The sequence below is a fragment of the Geotrypetes seraphini genome, chromosome 15 (assembly GCF_902459505.1).
Source record: "Geotrypetes seraphini chromosome 15, aGeoSer1.1, whole genome shotgun sequence".
Classification (NCBI taxonomy): domain Eukaryota; kingdom Metazoa; phylum Chordata; class Amphibia; order Gymnophiona; family Dermophiidae; genus Geotrypetes; species Geotrypetes seraphini.
In genome coordinates, this window is record NC_047098.1 from 20,429,677 (window position 1) to 20,442,462 (window position 12,786).

Genomic DNA, 12,786 nt, shown 5'->3' on the forward strand with positions numbered 1-12,786 from the left:
TTCAGAAAACCCGACGTTTGTCTTTATGCACTGGTCTGTGAAAACATAAATATTCGTATAGATTGCTATTATCCATTTTCATACTTCATATCTTCGTATTTTTTTCTGAGCACTTGCGAAGATGACACAATGTATAATCTATTCCAGAGAAAATGGTAAAACTAGAGGGCACAATTTGAGGTTGTGGGGATGAAGACTTGGGAAACAACAAAAGAAATCCAACAGAGTCTGCAGTACAGGAACAACAAGCAAAAAACAAGAGAAAATTGCAGACAAATATGTACAAGATGAAGGCTATGTTTATTATACCAAATATTTAATGCGGTCACTGATACCACCTTTTTAACAAACCAAGGGACCTGACATGGTCCGTGTTTCGGAAAACACGCCTTCTTCAGGGGTCCTAATAAATATAAATAACAAACCTAAGAAAATACAGATGATACATCATAAACATAAAAATGGTGTACATAAGTGGCAAAGTGATAATCTATGTGAAATAATGAAGAGCAAATCTAAGTGGTGTTATCCTTGAGTAGGTGTGAGTGCCTCGCAACGTGCGTGAGATTAGAATATAAGAAAAAGAATACATAAATAGGAAGTAATCAGAGATACAGAAGTATACAGAAATACAGAATGGGGGAAAAAAAGGGAAAAAAGTATCCTATATAATAAAACCCTAGCCGCGCATGCGCACTTACCTGCATGCTTCCGTGATCTTTGATCAGTAGGTCTGTGGCAAGCAGGAGTATGGATGCGGCGGCCAGACAACTCCGAGAAACAGCACAGCCGCCGACTCCCCCCCCCCTCCCGCCCTCACTCACTTGCTAAACCACCACCGCCAAAGCCTCCTCCTTCTGGCCGGCTCACCCACCTTTAAATTAAGAGAAAAGCGCTGCACCGTGCTAACGCTGGCCTCGCCGTCTTCTGTCCACTGTGGCCCACCCTCTCTGACTACTTCCTGTTCCGCTAGGGTTGGCCGCTGTGGATAGAAGATGCCGAAGCCAGCGGTAGCGTATGCAGTGCTTTTCTATTAATTTCAACGTGGCGGCTGGGAAGGGGGCGGCAGAAAATGCTGATGCTGCACAGGGAAGGCCGGGAAATACTGCTGCTTCACAGGCAAGTGTGAGACAGCTAGCACCCATTAATGTAACGGGCTAAAATACTAGTATGTAATAGAAACATAGAGACCAATGAAAGTGCTAATGTGCTAATATTTGTTCAAGTATACATAGAGATGAAGACTTAGGAGCAATGTTAGAAATTCTTTTTCACGGAAAGGGTGGTAGATACCTGGAATGCCCTCCCAAGGGATGTGGTGGAGAGGAAAATGGTGATGGGATTCAAAAAAGCATGGAATAAAAATAGAGGAGCTTTAATTAGAAAACAAAGGATGTAAATTAAATAACTAAGACTGGTATTGGACAGACATGCAACCCATAGGCCCTATAAGTAAAACAGTTAGAATTACAATACATTCGAAGTATAGGACAGTTTTTGGCATTTATGGTTTGGGTACATGTAGGGAGATAAGATCTTGCATAGTTTTGCATCAAGTGTGTGCCTTGAGACTTAGTTCTGCCTGTAAGTCAAGTGGAGGGCACATTCAGTGTGGCAGAATCATTTTGCTGAGGTAGAAATAGAGATTAGGGGCGTGTTTGCAAGAGTCACGTAAAAAGGTGGGTTTTTACTGCTTTCCTGAAGTTTATTAAGCCTGGTGATTTGGTGTAGGATGGGCTGGGGTGGGCATCAGTGGGAACTCCATTAATTTGAAACATGAGGATGTTAACTGGCCTGACTTTACGGTAGATATCCTGCAAACAATGGGATGGTTGGATAGGCTGGAATGAGCTTGGAGGGCAACTTCAACATTTGGAACCTAGGACAATACCAGACTTTATCTATGGCCCAGAAATATCAAAGAAGAGACAAGTTAATTTAATCGTCTATTTTTAATGGGTATAACTAATGGGCAGGTCTTTATCTGCCGTCATTTACTATGTTACTTGGCAGTAACCCGAAGAGTAGCAACATTCCAGAGCTGAGATTGTGATGTCATAATGCCTCAGTCCACCAATGCCTAAGAGCCAACCTCAGCAGTGATGTCACAATAGCTTGATTAGATGGCAACTTCAGCATTTGGAACCTAGGACAATACCAGAGGGTATAGTCTATGGCTCAGAAATATCAAAGAAGAGACAAGTTAATTTAATCATGTATTTTTAGTGGGTATAACTAATAGGCAGATTGGATGGACCGTTCAGGTCTTTTACTATGTAATCTGCCATCATTTATTATGTAATCGTTTGACAATCGGAGATTATTTTGTTACGTTGTATCACATTACCCCTGGTGATCACTTAGTAGTTAACCTCCCCTATGAGTGTTGGATTTCCTAAATCGGCCTAGCCATCAGAGGAACAGTTTTTTTGCTAGGTGTCACAAACCATAGTTTCTCCTGTGACCTGATGAATATGGACTGCGGACCAAATGTTATGCAGTTCAAACCAAAAAAAAAAAAAAAAGAATCCCCTCGGGAGTAAATAATCAGAAAACAAAAAAATACTAAACTTGTAACCAACTAAATGGATCGATACTGGAATATGTGATAAAAATGCCACTGTTATCCTATAATGAGAGAGAACTTAAGTAACTTCAGTAGCATATGCTGCTCACTAAAAGCTGCATCCCAGAGATAGCCTCCATGTAGCAAATGCATTTAGTTACAACACAAATACTCTCTCACTTTACAACACACCCAAACTTGTTCTTCAAATATCACAAAAATATCAGTCTGTCCATATAAGCGTAACAAATTCAAATTCAATGTCCACTCCAAATAAGTAGGTTAAAAACTTTTTGTAATAGTGCCCAAAATTCCAAAACGCTCAATTTAATGACTGCTGGCTTCTCATAAAGTCCGATGAGAGCCTCTGTTCAGTATCTGCCTCAGGGACGTGTAGAGCTCAAGCAAACCGCCACTTTTCAAAGTCTTCCAAAGCATTGACTGCATAATTAAAGCGCTTACCAGACTTGACGATATTCCCTCTTTTTTACAGAACTGAAATGCCAAAAAGAATGTCAAAACGGTGACACCCGAATGTAATAAATTAATGAGACTTTGAGTTTTAACCATCTAAGTAAATCCTTATCTTGATGAAACCACCAGAGAGCTTGTGATAGATGAAAAGCATTGTGATAATCCCAAAAGTTAGGAATACCTAGGCCCCTTTTGTTTTGTTGGATGGATAGACTTGTGTTGGATGGTCTTGTGTGCCTTTTCTTACAAGTACTGAATATTAAAGGTTAAGGGGCTGTTGATGTAATGATTGTCTCTTCTCTTTGTTTTCTTTCCTGTCACTGTTTTCTAATTATCATGCATTCTCTGTTCCCAATCAGATTTAAATTCCCGTGAACAAGAGACATGCCAACCGGTACATGTGATTAATGTAGATATTCAGGATAATCATGAAGAGGCCACATTAGGAGCTTTCCTCATATGTGAACTATGTCAATGTGTAAGTAGTACATGTATTTTCCATAGCTTGCATAAGGATGGAGTACTTGACCAGTGTGGCTTTGGTTCCTGTTGCCTAAATGAGGTTACAAGGCTTTGATCTCAAGGAGCTTGTTTGTCCCATCACACACAGGAATTGGTTAAATATTAGATAGTAAGGGCTAGATAGGAATGGAACCTCCAGATCTCTGGACTGGACTGTAACATTTCTTATCCCCAAAAACTCAAGCTCCATTTGTTTACAAGTGTTCTGAAAGAAAAAAAATCCACAAAATCATCGCATGAAGTAATCCTAACAGCTGACACAATCATGCATGGAAAACTGAATTCTGTTCCTAGGAAGTGTTGGATATGGATTGCCTAAAACTCTATTCCAGGTCCAGTGCAAAGATATTAGGCACCCTGGAGAAACTTTTATAATCTTGTAAATTAAACTAAACCTTAAGTTTGTATACCGCATCATCTCCATAAAGATAGAGCTCGGCACAGTTTACAGGTAATTCAATAAATGAGGGAAGGACATAATAAGAAATTAGAGGTTATGAAGAGGATAGCTAGCTTTAAATTTTAAATAGATAGCTTTACGTTTTGGAGAAAAGCCAGGTTTTCAGGTGCTTTCGGAATAATTGGAATGAGCCTAGGTTCCGCAGCGGGGCAGGGAGGTTATTCCAACTAAAAATTGTTTTGTTGTATTTGTATTATACAGGGCTCCCAGTTGGAACCCTTGAAAAAGCCTCTTTAGGCGAAACGGGTCCCGTCGGGCATACTATTATTGTCGGAGCAAGCTATTTTAAAATAATAAAGGATGTTGATTAATGAATGACCAGCGGTTTTGGACTGATTTATTAAGAAGAATTTTAAAAGTATGGATTGAATATTCTGCTTGTTAAATGATTTACCCTAACAAATGAGGTAACCTTATGGACTGTGAGGTTATTCCAAAGCTCAGTGAATTTACCTGCATACATACCTGCATACCTAATTTACCTGCATACATGACACCTTTTAACGAGGGGCAAGATAGTTTGAGTATGTGGGCGGATCTGGTACTGTCAGGTCTTGAAGAATTCCAGGATAGTGGGATTAGGGGAGGAAGAATGCCATGTAGGATCTTGAAAATTAGGCAGGTACATTTAAAGTGAATCCTAGAAATCACCGGAAGCCAGTGAAGTTTTGACAGAAGCGGGGAAGTGTGATTGAATTTGCTTTTTGCGAAGATCAACCTAGCCGCAGTGTTCTGTACCATCAGCCCTCAGTTTTCCCTTGCAACCTACCTATTGGCTCAGCCCCTGTGGTCAAGAGGAAGAAAGGTGAATGAATGTGCCAGCTTCCTCTGCTGTGCCGATCCAGTCTCAGAGTATGGGCCACAAGATTGAACTTATACTGACGAGAAAACTGCTATTAAGTATATCCTTGCTGGCCTTATGGGCCAAACCACCAGAGAGGTGCTGGGGTAGGGCCTTAGGAGGGAATTTAAAATACCAGCCTATTGCATTTTGCTGTCCTTGCAATCTTGATACTACTACTATTAATCATTTCTATAGTGCTACTAGGTGTACATGGCACTGTACATGACACTATATACATTATATGCAGGTACTCTCTCTGTCCCTAGCGGGCCCACAATCTCTTTAAGTTTTGTACCTGGGACAATGGAATGCCAAGTAACCTGCCCAGGGTCACAGGGAGGCTACAGTAGGTGCTTTAGGACAAAGGGGGTTAAGAGTTAAAAGCAACCTCCAAAAGTGGGCTTTTAGTCTGGACTTTAAATACTACTTAATGAACCGACTCAGTCTGTTCCAGGCATATAGCACAGCAAGAGAGAAGGGATATAATCTGGAGGTAGGAGAGGAGGAGTAGCGCACAGATGAGAGTTCCCGGGGAGAAATACAGCGAAAGATGAGGGAGGAGAGATTGAGGAGCTGCAGAGTGAATGCACCAATGTAGATCAATAAGAGGTTTGAACTGTATGTGGAGACAGACAGTAGTAGAAGTAGAATTCAAAAATGTTCAGTTCAAATACAATGCAAAACAGTTACTTATTTTGCAAGATGAAACTGAAGCATTCCTTTGATCTGAAACGAGCTGCAGGAATTCTACAGAAAATGGAAGGTCTCAAAAAAGCCCAACGCAACACCATGTATTGAGCTCCCGCACTTCCTCAGGGACTCTACTCGATGAATGCTTCAAAATTCTGTGGGTCATCAATTCAGTAACTCCAATTACACACACACACACAGTGGCAAAATAGGCGTCTAGAATCTGCCAAAGCTTTCTAGGGCATAACTGCAAAGCAGGCATTCACATGGGTTCGGCATTGATCAAAGCTGTTGTACATACTCACAGATTGTAGAAAATACATGCATGCATCCACTGTTTCCTCTATGCAGAGTAGGAGTCCTGAGGGGAAAGGTCCAATAGTGTGTTTTCAATAGCTAGAGACATGCAGGTTTTCACCTGTCCCTCACTATTGAAAATTTGATATTAGCCCCCTGCACTGCTATGACTGTAGGTGGAGGACCTCCTGCTCAGCTCAGAGGAGAACAGTGCACACTACCATCTACCTTCAGATTGCATAAAGCAGGTGCACACTTTGAGGGGAATTCTGTAAATGGCATCTCAAAAGTTAGACATCTATAATATAGGTGCCTATCTTTTGTCAATTACACTTGGGCACCTATTACAGAATCATGCCTAACTTAAAACTTAGGCACCTATAATGTAGGCCAGGGTTTTAAAGGCATACATTATAAGCCCCTAGCAGTGCCTAAGTCCTCCTGCAACCCTAAATACGCCTACTTTGGAGTTAGGCTATCTTTTCCAGATTTGCTTCTAAGAAGATAGGCATCTATTGCACAATTATTATTTTTTTCAATTATGAGCTTGTTAAAGCTCATAATTTAAGCCAATTTACTAATTAAGTTGGGTGCCTGTTTATTTAGGTGCCTCATAGAATTTCCCCCTTTTATAAATAATTTTTAGACATGCAAGGAAACTACATGTTTTGCCTAATGGAAGCACCAACCCTTTTCTGTTTCTGTACTTTGGAAAATTTCGGATGGCATTGAAACTGGCATACTTTTGACTGTATACTTCTATTTTGTCTCTGTACCAGTTACTTATCTTTAGCCTGTTTAGACCAATGGGTACCTCCTTTTTGATGTCTGCTTCCTTTAATTTTTGAATTAACACTGTAGACTTCATATAATAGGGACATTGGGATATTAAGTGAATCTGTATTACGTGGGTTCTCTTGAGAACAAGAAGAATAATCATCCACGGAACCCAGTACAGACACTGCTAAGTGCATTGTCATTGTTAAAAAAAAACAACCAACCAGAGAAAATAAAGAAAAATGCAATAAATTGAAACCAAGAAGGCACGAAGATATTAAGTTTGAAGCGCTGAGGAGAAACAAAGACAGCTTCTCAGTTCCACAGAAAACTAAAAGATAATGTTACCATGAGCCAGTGCTGGGTGGGAAGGCACCGGCATGTGCATGGAATGCATACTATCTAAAGAGTCATATCCTCGAATTTGGTTAAATTTTATTCTTTTCTTTTTTTTTTGTTGGCCTTCTGGCCACTTCAAAACCTTTTATGCCCCAGGAAGTTTCGATGTTTGTTTTTTGGTATCCTTTTCACTCAAATTCCCTGTGCCATCAAGCCTTTTGACTTTGTGTCAGCTGTTTTTCACTCCACATCAGAGGGTGCCGAGCAACTTCAAGAAATGTACCGTGTTTCCCTGAAAATAAGTGTCTTATTCATTTGGGGCCCAAAAAGGCACTAGGTCTTATTTTGGGGGGTAAACACATGATCATCACTCCCTTCCTCTCCTTCGCCCCAATTCTGCCTCTTTCCTTTCTCTCCCCTACATGTGCAGCATTTTTCCTCCTCTCCCTCCCATCCCCCTGTGCAGCAGAAGTTTTCCCAGCTTCTATCCTCCCCTCCTTCCCATTCCCCTGTGCAGCAGAAGTTTGCCCAGCTTCTATCCTTCCCTCCCTCCCTCCCATCCCTCGTGCAGCCTTGCCCAGCTTCTATCCTTCCCTCCCTCCCATCCCTCGTGCAGCAGTACCCTTGAGCACCCCCACTGCGCAGCTGAACCCCTGCTGACCTCTATCCTTCCCTCCCCACCGACCACAAGTGAGCCCTACCTTCATCTGAAGCAGCGTCGGGCTGGCAGCACTCAAGCTGCGTGGCCTTGTCCAACAGGGATTTCATTCTGCCGCAGCTATTCTCTTTCCTTTTCCTTCGCTCTCTTCCTCCCTGCAGGTCCTGCACCTCTCTCACTTCTCTTCAGTGCTCAGGTGTTGGTCAGGCACATTTCCCTTCCCTCCAGCTCCACTTCACCCACCACATGGGCCCAGCATCTGTTTCCCCTTTCCTTCAGCTCCAGCCAGTCCAGCAGCCCAAGCAACTCCCTCCCCCCTTCAAGGGTGCAGCAGCCCCCTCCCCTCGTGAGTCAACACCCCCCCTCCCTCTCATGGGTCCAACAGCCCCCCATCCTCGCAACGAATACTGGCAGCAAACCCCCCCCAAAAAAACACAAAACAACAAACCTGCGACTCTCCTGGGTCGGCCCTCTATTCCAGCATGTTACACGTGACTACCTGCAGGTAACAGTCATCGTGCCATTCTCTACTTGACTATGAATCACCACTGACTGTATCAAGTACCTTTACATGGTATCATGAAAGACACCCTATTTAAGAACTGGGAGACCCCTCTATCTCAGGTAGCTTCTAATAAAGTTGATAAAATGTACAGAAGACAAAAGGGTTCAAGGTTTGAGAGACCACAGCATCAACATTGTGGAATCTTCTCTAAAACATTCAAGCAGGCTCTTATGCTTCTGCTCTTCCAGAACACTAGACTCTTGGTAAACACATTTTTTCAATGATCCATGCTCATAAATACAAGTAGAATTATGGAGTAACAGCTCTATTCCATTTTATATAAAATACTTGCTTAAACAACTTTGAAGAATTCCTCCCTCAGGACAAACTTAAATAATTCCAACAGTTATCCAAAAACTTGTTCACTGCGAGAAAGTTCCTAGCTAGAAGCATATTGATGCATTCAATATTTCTGCTAGAATATCAGCAATGGCATTTGCTATGTGCTGTTTATCTTAGCTCAGTCACTGATCTGGAAACTTCAATCCAATCTCTCATAAATATTCCTTGCAAAGGGGACAAGATTGAAGACAAGATTGAAAAAAGTGGCTGATTAAATTTTTTTTTTTAAAACCCCATCAAAACAAAACCATAGACACCATGTTAACTTTGTCTAAGCCTCAAACTTTTGTTTTCTTCTAAAAGATACTCTGCTCCATCTAGATGTTCTTACTACTACAACACAAAACATTATAGTTGGCCATCTTCATCATCCTCTAGGCCTGCTGTGCAAAACAAGAAACAGAATTTTCAACCTCATTCTCAGACCAAACAGCAATTGTTATTTTGATTCTCTTCTAGAGAGCATTGCTAATGTTCCCCTCGTTCTACCTTCCACTCTCCCTATTAGAGGCAGATTGCTCTATTTTCACCAACATTAGACTTTTATCACAACTTATCAGTGGGTGTGTCTAACTGTTACCCAGGGTTATGCCTTATGTCTGATTAAAAATCCTTCAAATCTCCCACCAAAAATCTTTCAACTCCTTCCAGAAGACCCTCCATCAGGAACTATTGACCCCTCTCCAGCTAAATACAATAAAACCTGTTCCTCTGCAAAAGAGGGATAGGCGGTTCTACTCCTAGTATTTCCTGATACCAAAAACAGGAGGCTTTTGACCCATTCTAGACCTTTGAGGCCTAAACACATTTTAGCTGAAGGAGAAATTTTGAATGGTCTCTCTGGGAACCATTCTACCCCTGCTAGAAAAAGATTGGCTTTGTCCTCTGGATCTCAAAGAAGCTTATACTCATGTGTCCTTCCTACCTGCTCACAGGAAGTATCTCTGCTTCCACATAGGTACCTGGCACTTCCAGTGCAAGGTCTTGCTCTTCAGACTAGCCTCTGCTCCTCTTGTCTTCACGAAATACCTAGTATTAGTTGTAGCAACCATTCACCCATGGAGGTTTCACAAATTTTCCTACTTGATGACTGGTTGATCAAGGCTTCATCATTGTAAGCAGCTCAGCATGCCATAACCACAACAGTTTAGTCTTCTCAAGCTTCTAGGGTTTGTCATCAACTACCAAAAGCAACATCTAACATCATCGCAAATCTTGGAGTTCTTAGGAGCACTCTTGAACACCATTCAAGGATGGGCTTTTCTACCCAAGTAGAGAGTCGACCATCTCATTCACCTGTGTCAAACAATCTCTCCACCCTCAAGCGCACTTTCACACACCAATTGTTATGCCCTTTCTGTAAATCCCTTAGTAACCTGTTTCATGAAAGGGCTATTCCACACAAAACCACCTACCAAACTACTCACTTGGAAAGTCATGTTCCTCTAAGGTATGGCCACACCTTGAATACTGTGTGCAATTCTGGTCACTGTATTTCTAAAAAGATATAGCAGAATTAGAAAAGGTACAGAGAAGGATGACAAAAATGATAAAAGGGACAGGCTAAAGGGGCTAGGGCTCTTCAGATGGCTCAGGGGTGATATGGTAGAAGTTTATAAAATACTGAGTGGAGTGGGAAGGGTTGATGTTAATCGCTTGTTTACTCTTTCCAAAAATAATAGGACTAATAGATTTAAAACAAACTGGAGAAAATAATTCTTCATACAATGTGGAATTAAACTCTGGAATTTGTTGCTAGAGAATGTGGTGAAATCAGTTAGCTTAGTGGGATTTTAAAAAGGTTTGTATAACTTTCTAAAAGAGAAGGCCATAGACCATTATTGAGATGGCTTGGGGAAATCCACTTCTTATTCCTAGAATAAGCAACATAAAATGGGATCTTGCCATGTACTTGGGACCTGGATTGGCCACGGTTGGAAACAGAATACTGAGACTGATAGACATTTGGTCTGTTCCAGTATGGCAATTCTTATGTTCCTCAAAGAACTTCCAAGACCTTGTAGCAGATCCTCCTTATACAAGGTTCTATCACAACAGGGTAGTCCTTCAAACACATCCAAAATTCCTCCCTAAAGTAGTTTGAGAATTCCACCTCAATCAATCCATTATTTTGCCTGTTTTTTCTTTCCAAAGCCACATTCTTATCCAGGAGAATCAGCCCTTCAGATTGCAGGCATGCTCTAATATACTACCTGGACCACTCTAAGCCACATAGAAGGTTCTCCCAGCTCTTTGTCACCGTTGTTCCTAATAAGGTGGGTGTTGATTTATCCAAAAGATAGATAGTAACACTTTCATATAGATTAATGTGTGATGTCAAATTGTGTAATGTCAGATCAACACAGGTTCCACAACAAGTTAAGTAGAAGGAAAAAGCCTCAGAAAAGGGCCCCCCCCCTCCACAAGAGTGGTTCATTAAAGGTGGTTGAGCGGTCACCTCATCGGCAAAAAACCTTCATCAAAGTTGAAAAAGCTCTGTGCTGTGCTATGAAAAACTCAAAAAGATAGATGAAAAACTATTCAACTTATCTTCTTCAAGCTTCGCCAGGTCTTTCTTCATGTTATTCACATCATTTGGCGTGTCTACTCTATTTCTTATTATCCGTAAAGAGGCAAATCTTACCTGACAACCCTTCAGCAATTATCGTTTATAAATATGTTAAAAAGAACAGGCCCAAGAACAGAACCTTGAGACACACCACTGGTAACATCCCTTTCCTCAGAGCAATCTCAGTTGATCACTACCCTCTGTCGCCTTCCACTCAACCAGTTCTTGACTCAGCCCGTCACTTTGCGACCCATCCTGAGGGCACTCATTTTATTTATTAGACTTCTGTGTGGAACACTGTCAAAGGTCTTTGCTAAAATCTAAATACACCACATCTAGCACACATCTTCTATTCAATTCTCTGGTCACCCAGTCAAAGAAATTGATCAGATTTGTCTGACAAGATGCACTTGGCAGCGTCTGTACTGGATTTTGTGGACGATGATGCCCACATGTGAGAATATATTCCTGCTGTCCTTAGAGAACACCTAACAGGTAAGTATGGTGTAATATATAATTTTTTTTAAAAAAGGGGGGGGTTGGAAATTCACGATAAACAATTCCATGATATTGAGCCATGGTAAATAGTCTAAATAAAGTATAATCTGCTCTAGCTTCTATTATGTTCAAGATGCAGGTCAAAGGCCGAGTCCCTCATGATTCGTGCCATTATGGTTGGGTTCTGTAATGACTAAATTATGAGACGAGCTCATATAATTAGTGATGAGGTTTTTATTTAATCATTTTAAATAATACAAAATGTTTTTTTTCTCTCTCTCTCCAGATACAGCACACAGATGATATGGAAAATGACATAGATGAATTACTTCAAGAGTTTGAAGAAAAAAGTGGAAGGACTTTTCTTCACACTGTCTGCTTTTATTGAAACTGTTCTCCATCCATAGGCCTTAAAACAGAACCTACAGAACAATGAACAATACTATATTTCTCATCGGATGCTGTTCCTTTTGTTAATATTTTTCCTATTGCAATGTTTTGTTTCTCTTGGTTATCCTGATAGCGTGGGAGAATATAACTTTAGTGTACATATGAAAAAAAAGAGACAATTATATTGCGGCCATAGGCTTGGATGTAATCAAGTGGTTTGTGGGGAGGGGGGTTGTTTTGTTTATTTTAAATACTTCAACAAGTGGGAGTCTAGAATCTTTTGGAAGTAAAAAAAAAAAAAATCCAAAAACATAAAATAAGCCCCCCCAAAATTTATTCATATTCTGTTTTTCCAGCTTTAAAATTTTATTTCAGTATTTGTTGGGTACAATTTGTTTTGGGGGGTGGGGGGGTTACTAGCTGACTTGAAGGACTAGAAGAAATGTGGTTGGCAAGACTCAGAATATGAATGACAGTGACCTTGATCTGTATATTAGCTCATTGGAAATATGTCCAATAAAAAAATGGGTTTTCATCTTGTTTGTATCACTTTATTTTGAAGGCATATTTTTCTTTGTGCCAAAATTATATCATTCTTTAAAGTATGCTTTATTTCTTGATGATTTCATAGGTGCTATGATCTATTCATGTTTATTTCCCTAAATAAGACACATATACCCTTTTCTCCTTGCAGGACTATTCTAGACACTTAGAATATCTGTGCAAAGCGGTTCATAGACAACGGCTCGAAAGACAAAGGTGCGCGCCGACAACTGAGCGCAAGATGGAGGCGCG

The 12,786-nt window shown here is 40.8% G+C and overlaps 1 protein-coding gene across 1 annotated transcript in view; it reads left to right on the top strand.

Annotated features, from left to right (window-relative positions):
- SSU72 (SSU72 homolog, RNA polymerase II CTD phosphatase) overlaps positions 1–12,531 on the top strand; it is a 127,136-nt gene extending 114,605 nt beyond the window's left edge. The window contains exons 4-5 of the mRNA XM_033921465.1: positions 3,400–3,518; positions 11,888–12,531. Of these exons, the coding sequence (XP_033777356.1) occupies positions 3,400–3,518; positions 11,888–11,989 (221 nt within the window). The 3' untranslated portion in view covers positions 11,990–12,531. The remainder of the gene's footprint in view (positions 1–3,399; positions 3,519–11,887) is intronic.
- Positions 12,532–12,786: the final 255 nt, after the last annotated feature.